The following is an 18,331-nucleotide window of genomic DNA, read 5'->3' on the forward strand; positions in this document are numbered from 1 at the left end:
TGTAGAGCGGTGGTTTCTTAACTGAAAGCATTCCATAATATGTTTTTCACAAATCACCAGTTTTTGAATGCAAATACGTAGTTATTGCTGTGATTTGTGTTGTAAAATACCACGCACTTCCGAATCACTTCTTCTTCATGCACCGAGATATTGTTTGCTGGCTTTTCGGTGCCCGTTCTAAAACTCACTTTTAATCGTATTTCTACTCACCGTAGCAATTCAAAAATCTAATGCGATACTTGAAACACTTTGATTATTCACGCACGATGCTCCTGGGAGCAATAAATCACTTATATTAGTCAATTTGTGCTCGAAAACAGCACCGGAACGCGAATTCACTGAGCCAACATTGTTTATGATTCGGATGCGCCGCTCTCACTGATTGGAAGTGATGCCAGTTTTTATGTTTGCAATTAGAATGGTTTGGATATTCATACACTTGCTACAACCACGTATTTTACAATTTCACAATACTCAAAAGGTACAATGTAACAAGTGTTGCAAAACATTTTTATGCGTGAGAAAAACAATGTACGACGCAATTGAACAGAAAAAATTAATATAAGATATTATACAGTACAATTGACTGTAGAATTCAAATGCATACTGATGGCAACTTTCTCCGTCCGTGAGAAGCGAGAAAAGAGAGGAGAAAACTGCCAAAAATAGTAAACAACACACGCATGGTGTGAAAAATGCTTATAATTTTGGTCAAAAAACATGTTTTCACCACCAAATGAAATAAGTTGTGATTTTGAGTTTTTATGAAGTTGTTGATGAATTCATATCGACAATAATACCTTTGTATGAAACGTGTGCAAGTAATACTACCTACATAATTTTGTTGGTGGAGGTATACATGAAACATGATGATTGATTTTTGGCCAACGCACATAACATTGCGCTCCGCCTTGTTGGGTGGCTCGAGAGGGTGCTTTAGCGGGTGGTTCGAGTGGGTGGCAACATTATGTTTACGTGCTCAATGAACCTTCACCTTAATGCTAATAACAACTTTGTAAATTCCAGCTCGATCGGTGAAACTATAGTGGCCAGCCATTCAAAGTTTGCATTAGATTTACTATGGGGAAAATTATTTTTGCAAAGAAAAATCGCCATTGGTTGCCCATTGACATCTAAAAGATGTCGAAACATTTCGAAGACCACAAAGTAATCCGATGCTTGTCAAATGAAAACGTCAATCAATTTTGAAACACAAAGAATTTTGAAACCTTGATGTAGGCACCCAGTACTGTAAAAGTTATGGTACTATGAATAAATAATAATAATAATAATATATTTTTTTCCAAACGAATGGATGAGGAAAAAGCAATATTTGTATAGTTACAATACTTAACAACCTGTAGGTTATATTACAAAATTCTCACATACCATACAGTTGATTGTTCATAACAATTTGGTTCAGCACTGAAGTCATTTTTCAAGTACTCATTGAACTTAAAATTCGTGTAACACCTTTTTTGTTATAAAACTGTGTAATCCAATAATTTTGTACATTTTTATTGAACGGAGAGAGCCGTAAGTGTATTTAATTTGTACTTTGCCAAGTATAGTAGAAAACGTATAGAGGGAGATCCCCCAATACCGGACACTTAAGCCATTAAATTCATAATTCGAAAAATATTGGTTTTATGTGTTTCTGTTACTCATTCATGATAAATATTATCGTTTTTATAATGTACAAAAATAAATTTTAAAATATGCATATGAATTTTGACATTGCATTTTGATGATGTATTTTAGTACCAAATTGATCGATCTTGAAAGGTGGTACCCAATACCGGACAAAATCTGGAAATGCCTCGAATTATGTAAATTTGAACATCATTGATTGTTTTAGTATATCAATGCATTTGCAACATTTATAAGAACAATTTGAGTTTTTCTTATTTTGCAAGATGTCTATCAAAAACCTCTTTCATATATGATGAAAAGTAGCACATTTTACGATATTGTTCTGAATGTTCATTCTTCTTAATGTTATTGCATGTTTGATACCATGATCGACGGAATCCTTGAAAATTTAATATATTTTGAGATACTGGTGCAATAATTACAAAGATATCATATAGAAAATCAAGCTGTCCGAAACTGGGGGACAGGAGGTGCTTAACCAAAATTGTAATTTGTCCACATTTAGTTCAATTATGGTACAAAATACATTCTTACTATCAAATTAGGATTATGTTCGATCATGCTTGCGTGATCCAAAGTATTTTGTCATATTCAAAATAATTACTTTAGTAGGCTCAAAATGATAGCGATACGTCAATTTTTTTTTAAGATTTTCAAACATGTCTACTTTTTTAAAAAGGCATGCATATTTCAAGGATGTGTTATTCTACGCAAACATTAGTCTTCACAATAGCTTTCTTTTCTACTAATACACCATCTTGATTGGACCATGATTTCTCAATTTTTCGACTTTGGCCGGTATTGGTTGCTGTCCGGTACAAGGGGATCGCCCCCTACTGTGCAGTCATAAAAATATTGCTAGTCGACAAAAATGTTCAAAGCATTCATAGGCCTCTTGTAATTAGATACCCACTTGACATTCAGAGTTTTGTTATCCATTGATTAAAATGTTCATCTTTATTATTCTTTCGTCCTGTTTATTACGGGAATGGTGGTCAAATTGAAACATAACTTCTTCGATTTCCCAAACTCTCTACGGAAGAAGCCATTAATTCGAACGGAATCAATAAGCAATTACCGCAGGTTGTCGTCACTTAACCTACAGTTAGAGGTTATTATCATGCTTGTATCTTCATTTGAATTGCTCACGTGATGCTTTCCATTCAGTGAAAACAACAGAAGATGTCATTGATACATCGCGCGGTAAGAGCTATTATGTTATTTATTTCTACTGTATAAAGTTGTTAATCTGCCGTGGCGGCTTGTTTGTTCTGATAATCAATAATTGGTTTAATTCCTAACAAAACACGCCATCTCAGTCCCGCTGAGTTGAAGGTTTACTGCCGGAGTGCACAGCTGAAAGCTTGCAACTTATCGTTCTGAATCACCCAAGTATACGGCAACTGAACAACCGCTTACAGAGCAAGCACCAACATTTTCCAATTCTATACTCTTGCTCTTTACAGTTAGTGGTTGTGGTAGGCTTAGAACCGGACACTAAATGGTACCCACGTAAAATCCTGCTCTGGATAATGCGGTTGACTATTCCACGTTTTTTCATTGCCACTGTCACAGAACTACTTTAGCTATGGAAATGCAACTGCTGATGTAATCTTAAATCCTGTCTGGTCGATCTGCGGTGCCTTAGTTAAATTATTTATCAATCACCATCGTGTAAGCTGCGCTGTCTGCATGCAGTTCACGGTTAAGGTGGGGTCGATTTTGCGTGATTTGAAATAAAGCGCTACCGGAACAAATGATATCCTTTTGCTAACCAATTCGAACAAATGTCTTGCTTGAATCAAGGCTCCTGATAACTCTTTAGAAACCATGAAATCTCTTTGAGAATTCTTTGTAGAAACGCCTTGAAAACCTATTAATACATCATCCAAAACTTCATTTAATAAAATTAAGCCCCTCGTTTTACGAACTGATTCAATTAACGAACTCCTTACGAACCATATTAACAGTTCGTAAATAATATATAAATAAAAAATCAAGAATGATATTTTCAAAATTCATCAGGCAGGGAAGCTCAGGAAAATTTTTAAACATCGCTACATCTACTTTGAACACTTGAATGTAACGCAGACTTTGCGTTTTAAAGTATCCCAGTCAACAAACAGTGCGATTTGTATTGAATAAATTGCGACCAAATTTCATGGATGTTTCTTCTCAGCTTAGTGTTCTTATGAACACTTCCACAGTAATTAACTGAGATCTTTCTTTATCATTTGACCATTTTTGCATAAATATATCGTGTAGAGGTTGTGCTACTTTTCCCCGAATGTCGTTTCTCTGAATATCTAGTAGCCCATTCCCCCGAACAGCCTATTTCCTCGAATAGTTTTTAGCTCTCAAACTTGTCATAACTTTTTGCTTTACAAGGCGGTGAACTAAACGATCATTGGATGTACACCCTTCTTTATTTGATTGGCAGTTCTTTCGAGTGTTACTGTCCACAGATTTTTTCAATATGTGATCAGTCGAGAATAATCAAATTTTTCATTCTTTTGTTTGATTTGTTCTTTCTAGTTCATCACCCTATCTGGCCACACTTTTCGGGAAACTGGTATTCGGGGAAACGACATTCGAGGAAAAGTAGCACAATCCTCTTAAAAAAAATTAAAAATTTAATAACCCATATGATTCTTATCATCCTTACCATAAAAATAGTGTTCTGTGAAATTTTCAGCTTTCTTGGTGGTGATTTAAAGGTGGCCCAAAGACAATGTAGGTTTATATGGAAATTACGATGGAGAAATTTTGAGCAATGTTCCAAACACGCTAGTACTGTAATGTAAGTACAAACTTATTATCCCATAGTAAAAACTCATTCTTCAAACCATAATAAATAAATTTGCTGAAGAAAGAAATTCATTCCGACGGATAGCGGAAGAGATATTCATGAGTTTGTTTTATTCGTATTATTTAGCTTTATATGGGACTATAGCCCTGCAAACATGTACAAAAATCTCAAACAAAATTAGCTTAAAAGGGATTTGTTCCTTCAGCAACATCCTTCATTAAGGTTTGAAGAATGAGTTTTTAATATGGGATGATAAGTTTCTACTTACATTACAGTACTAGCGTGTTTGGAACATTTCTCAAAATTTCTCCATAGTAATTTCCATATAAATCTACTTTGTCTTTGTACTTACTTTGACAGAACATTATTTTTATGGTAAGGATGGTAAGGAGCATATAGGAGATAGGATTTTCAAACATTTTTAAAATTTGAATAGCCCTAGTGTGGCACAGTGGCAGGTACGAAGATACTCTATGCCCTGGGAATCCGAAAAGATCTTCGACCTGTGGGGTTTGAACCCACGACACTCAGCTTGGTCTTGCTGAATAGCTGCGCATTTATCGCTTCGGCTATCTGGGCCCCTTGGATACTCTCCTTCCATTGAAGCTTCGAGTAACTTGGATTGCACAGTTGGCTACACCCTACATTATGGAAACTTTCGAAGAAGATAATAATTGGGACCCTATGGTACAACTCCGATATGACTAGGTTCAGAAAACAATGTAGATGTCGCTGTTCAGCTGAATATGAAACTTTCAAATCCGTTCACTAGACCTACAAGAAGACTTTTCATTCTGATGAACGGACCCAAGTGATCGAAAATCGCTTGCTCGATGAAGCGTATACTTCTTTTGATTAAGAAGCATCTGTGAATGATTCAAACATCTTCTCATACAGTTTCGCATTTATGGCTTCGGTTGCACTATCGTAACTACATAATCAATTCAATAAACATTAAATAGATTTTGAATATTTTGTACCTTTCAATTTCTCCTTCTTAGCATCACCTTATGGTAAAGTCCGCTTTTCAGTTCGTTGTATTGTTTGGTAGTGGTAGGTCTTGCGATTTTTCTGGATAATCCTTCAAGACTTTCTCATGGACCAGAAATCTCTCTGGAGAGCCTTACAGGTATTCTGTCCTGCAGATTTTCATATGATATTTCTCAAAAACTAATCAGAGATCTCTATAGGGAAAGCTCTTTTTTACTTAAATATCTCCAATAATTTCTGAATAAAAGAAGAAAGCTTGAACAACATATCTGGGAAAACTTCAACGAAAACCAAAGAAATAGAACCTTCTTTAGAGACCTGTGGACTAAAGGAACAGTGTTTTTATAATTGCTAATTGGTGCAAGGCTTTTTGCAGGGGAATTCTAAATGGATCGTGTTCATACTTTTGAATGATAGAAGGATTTGAAATCTATCGAGCAGTACGTTAATTTACATATTTCATGATTTTATCACCATACTTTGGCTGTTTTACCTTAGGTGTACCCCTAATGCTACATTTGTCGTACACTGAGGCAAAAAAACTTAAGAATTTCTTAAGGAATAATTATGATTTGGCGCCACAACGATTACTGTTGAAATTTTTAAGTTTTACTTATGATTTTGGTGAAGAATTTCAGTAATAAATTTCATAAGTCAATCAATGAAATTCGATAATACACGCAATGATGATAAATTAATTCGAATTATCAATCGATAATATTATTCACCTTTTACTTCAGGCGTGCTCAAAAATCGACATGTTTTGATAACATGTGATCAGTTAACGATTAACTTGTAGCCAACATCGAAAGCGAAGTTGTTCTTCTAGCGATTGCTATGATAATTATTTCAAGTAATTGTTATTAAAGAATTCAAAGCTCTCACTTATGAAAGTTATGATCACATTTTCGAAATGTTTAAGCGTGCAATGAAACCATAATTTGGCTGGTTCATAAGTTTTGGTGTATGGAAAACCTAAGTATTTTTGCCTCAGTGTATAACTAAAAAATGGGAAAAATTTTGACATAAGTACGTTTAGCCAAATTGTAGAGTAAGGTGGGGCAAAAGTTCGACCTTAGTTGTATAATCAAAGTTTTCTGGAAAATAATAGCAGTTAAAACAAAACAAATACCATACAGTGAACCTTCAACATATTGGCTATAATTTTGCTGAACAAACTTGTGTCAAAATATTTACCTATTTTTAGTTATAACAGTTTCAAATTTGATTGTCTTATTCGAACTTTTGCCCCACCGGTGGGGCAAGAGTTCGAATCTAGTGTGAGGCAAAAGTTCGCTGTCTAAAACACAAAATATCGATCCTTTTATGACAGGCATGCTTTACACCAGTCGTAAACTTAAGTTTGACGAAAAATACACACTAAATTTTCATCAAAAAATTGCCCAAAACCGAGTTGATTGTAATATACTCAAAAATAGCAGTTTTTCGCAAAATTAAGTGGAAATGTAAAATTTTGGTGACAGTTTTCACACGATCAGACAAATTTAACTAAATTTGAAGATAATATGTGGATTTAAGGCAATTTGAAAATTTTTCCGTGATTTTATACATGGGTCGAACTTTTGCCCCGCTGATTCGAACTTTTGCCCCACTATGGGCCAAAACTTGTTTTCAAGCATTTATGCAAAAACTAATACACTTCAAAGCAATCTTATGATAGGCCTAGAAACGCCCTTACATAAAATATTGAAAAAGATTTTATCTTCAATTGGTTCCATGCAACGAAAGTTTGACCAAAAATTACAATATTCACGTCGAAAAACAACAAATAGCCATAACTTTTCCAAATCTCAATCGATTTTTATGATATTTGGATTGAAAGTCTCTTACTTGAATAGCATTCGAACCACTATGACATTCATAAGATTTGTATTGAATTGAGCTAGAAATCTGAAAAAGAAACTCTTACCCCACTCGAACTTTTGCCCCACTTTACTCTAGGTGTTGTTGTTGTTTGAGAGGGACTTTGATCCGGAGGTCATTCGTCCCTTCAACAAAAAATATGTTGAAGGTCCACTGTGTGGTATTTAGCAAAGATTCAAATATGACGTCCATCGTTTTTCTGGATTTCTAAACTCCCTCCCCCCTGTGTCACGCTTTTTCCAATACTTAATACATGTACTGTCACTCTTCCACTGACACAGCCCCCCCCCCCTCCCCCACATGATGAACGTCATTTTTGGATGACCCCTTATTTATTTGTCCATTGTTATAGTTTTTCTGAATATAATGATTATTCGACTAAGGTCAAACTTTTGCCTCGCCTCATTCTACGAGAGTATGTTGTGAAAAAACAAACTAAACTGGTGCAAACGTTTTTGTGCGATAAGCTTTTATGTTTCTGGTGTCCCTCTGGCTGTATAAGGATCTTTAACACTTTTAGATTCTTAATATCTTATATTGTATGACCCATACTTTGGATAAATTCTCTCCAAACAAAATGGCGTTAAAGCATTGATGTAATTTTATCCTCATCCGTTTCAAAGGCAATTCTCAACCCTTTTTGAATCTTTTTTAAGGGGAAAATAACCATAACATCCATCCAATATCGAAATGACCCATCTCTAGGCTCACTGGATTTTTCCCCCAAATGACTGAAAATTTCGTTTTCTATAAAAGTTCAAATAGCGCCCCATCCGTTTTGAAATAAAATGGATCAAAGCTTGAGGGAATTTCATTTTTAAGGGTAAATAAATAAAATAATAATCTGAAGCAAAAAGTCAGCAACACTTTGAAATCACGGAATTTCTTCTCTCCATTGCGCTGAAAACTGTTGACACCAACAACAAATATTTCATCAAAACTTTATTCATTGGAAAAGCAGTTCTTTATGCTGGTTTTGAATTGTTCAACCATGGACTTACAAGGTTTATCGTACAAACAACCCACCCGTTCATTCAAGTGCCCTATGGCGCACGTACATATCAGCAGTGATAGCTTACTTATCTTAATTGATTATAAAAAACAGCAATCTTTTTGTTTGATGATATGATTTACTCGAGTATATGTGCTCCAACCGAAATTTACCACCTGCCCTCATTCCGTTCGAGTTGTTTCAACAGTCGCACCGTTGCTTTATCATCCAAAGGGTTCCTTGTTTCAGTTTATCACAATTCTAGAGGGAATTCATTAAGTTTTTGTTAGTGCATTCTTTGCTTCTCTATGTACCCTGCAGATGTAGAACTCGTATGGAGCACGATCAGCAACGTTCCAGTTAGTTATATCTATACCACTTAGTATACACCTTCTTCCAGTTTTGCTAACCGGATTACTTAGTAGTTTATAGTTCGCTTTAATGTGATTCGGAATCGTGAAAACATCAACCTGCATTACCAATTCAAAATTGAACCTAACAACTGAGTGTTGTGATCCCAAGACCCCCCAATACAGATACTAACTTACTACCACTAAACTAGTGTTCTCCTTCCTATCCTCTCGCCAATATTCTACTCACTGCTGTTTTTTTACTGCGCAGTACATTGCGTTTCCTGCGATTGACTTGAGTTGATCCCTTTCTATCTCTAATCTGCTATATCTTTCGCTACAACTTGACTGCTTTTGCCAAAACCATACTAATCACCATTTCGTTTTGATTTCTTGTTTCACGTTGAATTCCGATAGGCATTGAATCGTTGCGATTCAATGGGCTCTCTGAGTCACCGAACACTGCTTCAGTTTTTGGATTCGAACGATTTAGCTGGGCTTAAGTCTTTCCTTGGCACCCGCCAGCTGCAGGTCGACGACCGAGATGATGTAAGTATCGCATATATCTTGTCATATTATAGTGATTCCTAATTGACGACGCCTTACAGAATGCCACCACAGTGTTAATGATTGCCAGTGGCCGTGGCGCCACGAGTTTCGTTAAGGAATTGATCGCACGAGGAGCGGATGTACAGGCACAGGATTTGGACAATTGGTCTGCACTGCTGTTTGCAGCCAAAGCTGGCCACGTGGATATCGTCGAAATACTGTTGGATAATGGCGCTGACATTGAACATCGGGACATGGGTGGCTGGACCGCTCTCATGTGGGGTTCTTACAAAGGACACACAGCAGTCGTTTCGCTCTTGGTGCAGAAAGGAGCCGATGTTCAAGCTCATGGCAATTATCACCTGAATCCCCTGCTGTGGGCTGCAGGTCGTGGGCATACGGAAATTGTTAAAATATTGGTTAATACGGGAGGAGCCAAGCCGAACGTGGGTGATAAGTATGGAACTACTCCGTTGGTTTGGGCCTGCCGAAAAGGTAACGCAGAGATCGTGGACACTCTTTTGAAAGCAGGAGCAAACGTCGATACAGCTGGTATGTACTCGTGGACTCCGCTATTGGTCGCGGTAAGTGGTGGCCATCAGGAATGTGTCTCGCTACTGCTCGAACGGAAACCCAATGTCAACGCACTGGACAAGGATGGGATGACTGCACTCTCGATTGCATGTAGAGAAGGGCTTACGGAAGTAGCATCTGCTTTGATTGCTGCTGGCGCTTATGTTAATGTTCAGGATCGTGCTGGCGATACACCTCTGATTAATGCCGTCAAAGGAGGATACCGCAGTGTGGTAGAGATTCTGCTAAAACGTCACGTTGACGTGGATATACAGGGAAAAGATAGGAAGACTGCCTTATATACCGCTGTTGAAAAAGGACACACTACATTAGTAAAACTGATTTTACAATCCAACCCTGACTTGGAGCTATCGACGAAGGATGGTGACACTCCGCTCTTACGAGCGGTACGCAATAGGAATCTTGAAATGGTGCAAATGTTGCTAGAGAGGAAAGCTAAGGTCGGTGCAGCCGACAAACGGGGCGATACATGCTTACACGTAGCAATGAGAGCCCGTTCCAAAGCGATCGTTGAGGCTTTGCTTAGCAATCCGAAGTACAGTCAATTACTGTATCGCTCGAATAAAGCAGGAGAAACCCCTTATGGTATTGATGCAATGCATCAGAAGACAATCCTAGGGCAAGTTTTCGGAGCACGACGCCTTAATGCAAATGAAGACTCGGAAGGAATGCTAGGCTACGGATTGTATTCCTCGGCATTAGCAGATGTACTTAGTGAACCAACGTTGACAACCCCAATTACCGTTGGTTTGTATGCCAAGTGGGGAAGCGGTAAAAGTTTTCTGTTAGCAAAATTACGGGAGGAGATGAAGAGCTTCGCCCAGCAGTGGTCTGAACCACCGATCCGTGCTCCGATCTTGTTCTTCTTGGTTTGCCTTCATGTCGCTGTGGTAATTGGCACAGTTGTTGGACTTGCCACATGGAGTTACATCTTGGGACTTGTTACCGGAATTTCACTGTTAATCTTGATATACTTTTTCAACTATTTATTCAAATTTTTGGACAGACGGTACGATCTTGAATGGCTGTACAGCTTGAACTATGGATTATCAAGAAAGCTCGGACGGCTTCGATTGATACTGCAGGTGGCCTTTTGCCATCCACCTGGTCCGCAGAGCGATTCTCAACCTATGCCGGTGCGGTTCCATTTTGCCGAGGCAAGTGGCGCTGCCCCAAACGGAGATGCTGCTGTGGCCTTGATGTTGGCTTCTATCTTTGATGCCATCGAAGCTCACTACGGATCGCTGGCGACTGGGTTGTATCGTGCATTCAGACCAAAGCCATGTAAGTATTTGCAGGATTTCTGTATTTATTGTGGGCCCTATAAAACTTCTGCGAATACCATTACCCCGAAAACCCGTACCCTGAAAACCATTACCCGAATTCTAGATTACCTCGAATGACATATTACTCGAAAACCAGTTAGCAAAATGTATCACTTCCCTGAAAGTCACAGATGCAAAAAGTGATACATCAAGGATTTACACCTTGAAGTTTAATTACGACTCGTAGAGTATGTGGTCGGTTACCAATGGTGCTTGAAAATGATATCTGATATAGGCATTCGTCGCCTTATTTAACCTTCTATATGTGCAAAAAAAAAGTTACGTTGTCTGTGTTTTGGGGTATTACCGTCCAAAGTTTCACAAATTTGCTCTATTTGAACCTATGTTTACAATAACCCCTGCCCGCAATGAACCAGCCTCTCTTTGATTTTTTTATATATCTTTGGTAAAACTCAATTAAATTCGCTTTGCAAAACTACAGAAAATTCGAAAATCCATTTGTGTTTCACGAAGTTACAGCGATTTGAATTTGGGTTCAGTATGACCCCTAAGCACAGAAAACGTACTATTTTTTATGAAAATTACATTGGAAAACTAGTTTTCAAAATATTTGAAAAAAATCCTTGCGTAAATAAAAAAAAAACTCGTGGAAACCCACCAACGTGTAAAAACATTTCACAAATCGCTACACTAACAAAAAAGTAACAGCCCCGTCAAAGTGCTCTGGGTCATATTGACCTCGAACACAGACAAAGGGTTAAGAGGAAAATTATCATCATCGTGTTACAAATTTTCCAGACCAATTATTTTTCATTACCATGGAATTGGATTACGCTAGCTATGTGGAATGCTATGATATAATTTATACACTTTATCGAAATTTGAAGGAAAAAACTTGTTTTTATTTCTTGATGATTGCTAATGAATGAATGATGGATTCTTGAGCTTTAGTTCCGACATATTTGAATGTGTACAACCTACATCGTGTGGATAAAAACCTTTTTTATTAGTCTCAGATATGGGTGGCGTGTTCCTTTAGCTGAAACCCCAATTGTTATTTAAAAATAATAGTAATCAATTTTGAGTAGATTTAACGCTTGGATTTCGATTATTCTTTCAACCCAAAATCTCTCGGTATTCTCTTCCTTCTTAACCGTTAAGAAAGAAAATACCGAGAGATTTCGGGTTGAAAGAATAATCGATATACCTACTTAATTTTAAAGAAGAGCAAACTCAAAATTTAGTTTTTTTTTCTCCGTGTAGGGTAACTTATTAATGCGATCCTTGAATGTGCAATGTGGGTTAGTATATGGGAATAGAGTTACATATTTCTCAGGAGCACATGAATGTACTGACCACGGTGTACTATATTTAAGAAGGTGATATATTCCGAAAACTGACAGTTACTTGACGACGTCATTCCTATCCACCTCGAACAAATTTTCAAAAAAATTGATCTAGTGGTCCGGATGGTATTGCTGTTTGCATTTGAGGTGCAAATCTTGACTAAATGTCCTTCAAATGCGGTAACACAAACCAATCAAAGGACTCCTAGCAACGATTATCTAAATCACCGCTGACTTAGATAGAAAAACCTATCTTTGACATCGCATTTCTTGTGGAAAATCTTACCGCGTTTGGTGTTCCCGCATTTGATATTTGCGTTTCAAACGCACACAGCAATATATGGTACGATAGGAGTGACGTCACATGTTTTCAACCAAACTTGATGTTTACATCAGTGAAGAGCCTGCCTTGTTAATTTTTTATGCCGTGGTACTGACGAGCCTCCAACCGAACCGTCTCTCAGCTCATCGGAATCCTAGTGTGCTGCGCTAGACGGAGGCTCACGAAAATTTTAAAAGCGCGCACTATGTGATGTGCTCTCGGGGAGACTCGTCTCATGCGCTGCTCGGTGCTACGGCTCGCCATCGGTATCCAAGTTGTGAAATTGCTTAGTAACGAAGAAGCTCTACAACTATTTTCGCATCATTATGCAGGTATCTAGATGGCCTACATGATATAGTCGATCACTCGCTATCCAAGAGTTATAATTTGGATCCTCGTTGAAAATTTTTGTAATCACTTCAATTATTGCGCTGAATTTTAAACAGCACATGTGACGGAGCGCATGAGACCGCAGTGAGACACATCTCCAGAAAAATGAAGGCCACCAAAAAAGGTTTCACAATGTACAGAGCGCCCGTGCGCTTGCAAGCAATAACGCTCCTGCACCAAAGGCTGCAGCACGTGCACAGTAACTCTATATGAGAATGCTATTGACGGTTTGTAATACGAGGTTTTTCAAGACCCAACAGGGCATGTGCACCGTGCCGATAGGAGCAAAGGGCGAGCAGTAGCATCCACTTCAATAATAAAACAAAATGCCGTTCTATGACTAACACTAAGTGATGTTATGTGATCTCTTATGATTTCGGCATGAGTGGCTGTCTGGTTCTTTAGGTTTGTGCTCTTGAAGAGTTAAGATTTGGCTTCGGTTTAAAAATCATTTCTGTGGTTCAACAATTAGTTACACAGGTAGTTTACTTGATTTTTTTTTTTTGTAGGCAAGAAAGCGGTCTACCATCTTCTATGAAACTCGGAAATGTCGAAACATCATCAATCGCTAGAATTTGTAATCTTTTTCGTGAACACTTCTCAAGTGTGTTTACTGACGAGCTACTAAACGATGATGAAGTTTTGAAAGTTGCTAATAATGTACCTCACCACTCATCATGCGGTCAGCACCCTACAGTCACAACTCAAATGGTGGAAACAGCATTATGCAAGCTCAAATCATCTTCGAACCCCGGCCCAGATGCAATCCCATCCATCATCCTAAAAAGGTGCTCATCAAGTCTGTCTGCCCCACTATCATTCATTTTTAATTTGTCGTTAAAATGTGGAACGTTTCCCAGTCACTGGAAAGATTCATTCGTATTTCCCATTTACAAAAAAGGTTGTAAACGTGACGTTTCTAATTATCGCGAAATTGCTGCCCTGTGTGCGGTCTCAAAATTGTTTGAACTGATAGTTTTGGAGTTCATTACACATAACTGCTCTCTTTATATCTCTGAGACGCAACACAGATTCATGCCGAAGAGGTCCACTACAACTAATCTGTTGTCATACATATCATTTGTTACTCGCTGCATCCAGGATCGACTTCAAGTAGATGCAATCTATATTGATCTCTCCGCTGCTTTCGACAAAATCAACCATAAAATAGCGGTCGCTAAACTCGAGAAGCTGGGATTCAGTGGCGCTTTCCTCTCATGGCTTCGGTCATATCTCGTTGGTCGTACAATGTCCGTTAAGATTGGTGACTGCATCTCATCACCTTTCTTTGGGTCATCTGGCGTTCCTCAAGGTAGCCACTTAGGACCTTTCATCTTTCTTCTCTACATTAATGATGTTAATTTGTCCCTCGAGTGTTTTAAACTGTCTTATGCCGATGATTTTAAGTTGTATAATGTTATAAAATGCGACAACGATACCGCATTACTACAAAAACAACTAGATGTCTTCGTAGTTTGGTGCAAGAACAACAAAATGATTTTGAACGCGTCTAAATGCTCAAGCATTTCTTTTAGCCGTAAGCACACCATCACAGAATTCAATTATCACATAGGAGAAGTTACTCTGAACCGCGTGAAGTCGATAAAAGATTTAGGAGTTATGGTAGATTATAAATTGACATTTAATGATCATATTTCATATATTGTTTCGAAGGCATCTAAGAGTCTAGGTTTTATATTGCGCGTTGCCAAACACTTCTCTGATATTCACTGCCTCAAATCACTTTACTGCTCTTTAGTACGCTCCGTTTTAGAGTATGCAGCAATTGTGTGGGCTCCTTTCTACCAAAATAGCATTCAACGCATTGAATCCATTCAACGCAAATTTTTGCGGTTTGCGCTGCGGAATTTGCATTGGAGAGATCCTTTGCATCTTCCTAGCTACATTGACAGATGTCAATTAATACCTTTGAACCTGCTATCCACACGTCGAGACGTTTGCAAACTTCTTTTTGTATCGGATTTGATTCAATGTAGAATTGATTGTTCAAATCTTTTAGAAAAATTGAATTTTGATATTCATATTCGAACTCTTCGGTCTCATCTCTTTTTCCGATTACCCACAAATCGGACCAATTATGGTTATCATGAACCTGTGATTAGCATGTGCCGTCTGTTCAACCAATATTGTAATGTTTTCGATTTGCATCTTTCCCGTCCTGTTTTGAAGCATCAGTTTGTCCAAATGTTAGGTGTTTAATATGTAGATAAGGGAAAGTTAAGTTAAGTTTTATTTATGTATCATTGGGAATTGTAATCTGTTGATACGAAAAGAAGGGTAGGTTTTGTGCCTATTTGAGAGAGAGAGCATTAGTTGACAGCTCAACTCAAACGGGTTTTTCCCTACTCCGAAAAAATAAACAAAAAATAAACAAAATTTGGACGACAGGGTGGATTCTAATTTCTGTAATGACAAATAACAATTAAGGTGAAGATGAATCGAAGCCAAATCTCAAATTTTCAAGAGCACAAATCTGGAGAGTCAAACATCCGTTTAGGCTGAAAACTTAATCGATTGATCACCACCAGCTAGGGATCAATCGATCAAGTTTTCAGCTTAAACGGATGTTTGGTTCTCCAGATTTGTGCTCTTGAAAATTTGATATTTGGCTTCGATTCATCTTCAACTTAAGATACAATCTGATATTTTTTTTATTTTGGGAATATCATACAAATGACATGACAGAGTACAACAACGATATTCAACAAAAAATCAATAAAAATTCGATACACTTAAGTTTCGATAAATAATTAATCAGTAGTTTTCATATATTTTAAAATTTTGTTTTTCTCTTCCATATTTATTTTTATATGTCAAAAATACTGTTGCAATATTAAATTATTTTGTCCGTAGGCTCTAAGATAATCAATCGAGTTGTTTGATCTTCGGATTCATTTTGCAGCATTATTAGCATTATTTTGTCAAGTCTATCCTTTACCTAACACTCAAACCAATCCAATTTTCCTTCTCCCATGACGTTTGCATGGTCAGCATAGAATTCAGCAATTACCTCTCTTATCATCGGCTTTGGATTGACTTATGCACTTATTGTCAATTTTGATACATAATATGATTATTTGAAGAAACATGACCTAGCTTGGAACAGCAGTATGTGCTGCTCCACATATTTAACTTAGAAATATCAAAGATTCACCCAGGAGTTCATCAAAATTCTCTCAATACAGTAATGTTCCGATTTTGTCAGCCTCATGCTGCAAATTTTTTTTTCGACTGGTTTCAAGTTTTATTTTAACTTAAGGACTTAGTTTTATGATTTTGTTAATATAAACATTGTTTTTTTACTTCCATTTTCGATATATCGTAATCCCAAATAACATTGATAAGTTTCTTGGAAGAGAATTTTAAGAATTTAAAATTTCAAAAATACTGTGTTTAGATGATTGTATAGACGTGGCCAATGTCATAATTGACTTTATGAACCCAATATTGCCAGTATACACGTGTTTAGTCTAATTAAATAAATATAAATTTTGGGCTGACAAAATCGGGCAAAAAGGATGCTAAAATCGGGGTAGACAAAATCGGCGGCTAACAAAATCAGGTCACTACTGTATATTCGTCATAGAAGAAGGAATCTGAAAAAGATTAAGATTAGATTTAGGATTTGCCACAATCGGAAAATATTCCACGCAAAGACAAACGAAAACCTTCGTATTCGGGAATGTTAAAAAATTACTATAATTTTACCCCAATTAAAAATTTTGTGTATAAGGGATCGTCCATATAGTGTGTCCTGTAAAATTTTGTCATTGGAAACCCACCCCCTCTATGACAAGCTTATGGATTATCACATTTTAATAAATTATCAAACCCCCCACCCCTTAATGATGTAATGTAATTTAAAGACGACCCCTAGTTCTACAGAGCTTGTAAAGTGTAAGTTTGATTTGAACTATAGTTAATATGGTTGTTTTCTATGCCGTTCATCATATTTTTTTTTCCTCTCAAGACCCTTTTTCTCCTTAGAAATCAGTTATTATTTCTGCGTCACTATATCATAAAAATAAAATTAAAAAATATAAATTTTAAGTAAAGGACCTTAAAACTTCTACTTTTTGAATATTTTATTTTTTTTTAGATTCAATTATCCAGAGTGAATAAAATCGATACTCCCCAGTTACGCTGATATAGATCGGACTCGATTATCCGGTCCGACCTATATCAGCGTAACTAACCCGTAAGGGCACATGTGAAAACACTATAACGGATTGCTATAACTTGCTTTTTCCGTAGTAATTCATCCTCAGTTTTCATCCAATTTGGAAGGGGACTCAGAATTTGAACTAGAATCGAACAAGCGGCGAGGAGCAAAAACGATATATTGAACCACCTTAGTACACAGGTGCATCAGACATTTCTGCTCAGGTTCATCAAGGAAAAGCTTTAGAATTTTTTTCGGAATATTCCAGGCGCTTCTGCAGAAATCCTTTTAGAAATTCCCCACCAATTTTTCCAGGAATTTGCCCAGAAGTTCGTCCAGACATGCTTAGAGGATTTTTTCCATTGCATTGAATCCAACGCTACTACCTCCATTAATTTCCTCTGAGACCTGATACCCTGATTTTTTAGGGAACTATCCAGAGTATCCTCCAGAGATTTTTCCACAATTTCTTCCACCAACTTCTCCGATTGTGACTCTAGCAGATCCTCCAAAGATTCCTACAGGAGTACCTCCAAGACACTCCCCAAAAGTTTTTGAAGAAATTCGTTTAAAGGTTCTTCCAGGGTACTCTACAAGAATTCCTCCTTTAGTTCCAAGAATTTATGAAAGGCTTCTCCATAAACTATGCCCGATGTTTTTTTAAGGAATTCCTCCTGAAAATTCCGCAGATCCAGAGATTTAATAGATTAAATTTTCAATAAATTCTTAGAAATTTAACTAGCAAATCCTCCAAGACTTCCCCGACAGTCCCGGAGGTTTTTGTAACGATCCTTGCAGGAATTCTTCAGGAAATTCTACATAATTTTCATCAGATATTACTTTGGAAATACAGTATGGTCCATAAAAAACATGCGAAAATCATCGTCGTAAGTAACTGAATGAAACGACTTATCATTTTGTCATACAATTTTTGTGGAAAACAATAATAACTACCTATTTTTTAACGCAAACTGATTGTATGCC

General features: G+C 37.1%; 1 protein-coding gene across 16 annotated transcripts in view; it reads left to right on the forward strand.

Moving 5' to 3' along the window:
• LOC5570578 (kinase D-interacting substrate of 220 kDa) overlaps nucleotides 1-18,331 on the forward strand; it is a 116,552-nt gene that overhangs the window by 70,964 nt on the left and 27,257 nt on the right. For 15 of the 16 annotated variants that reach the window (XM_021848556.1, XM_021848570.1, XM_021848559.1 and 12 more), the window contains 2 exons: nucleotides 9,095-9,226; nucleotides 9,286-11,104. In XM_021848556.1, coding sequence (XP_021704248.1) covers nucleotides 9,095-9,226; nucleotides 9,286-11,104 — 1,951 coding nt within the window. Of the gene's footprint in view, nucleotides 1-8,513; nucleotides 8,687-9,094; nucleotides 9,227-9,285; nucleotides 11,105-18,331 lie in introns of those variants that run through there. The other variant, XM_021848565.1, reaches the window with a different exon arrangement.

Source organism: Aedes aegypti, chromosome 3 (genome assembly GCF_002204515.2).
Source record: "Aedes aegypti strain LVP_AGWG chromosome 3, AaegL5.0 Primary Assembly, whole genome shotgun sequence".
NCBI lineage: Eukaryota > Metazoa > Arthropoda > Insecta > Diptera > Culicidae > Aedes > Aedes aegypti.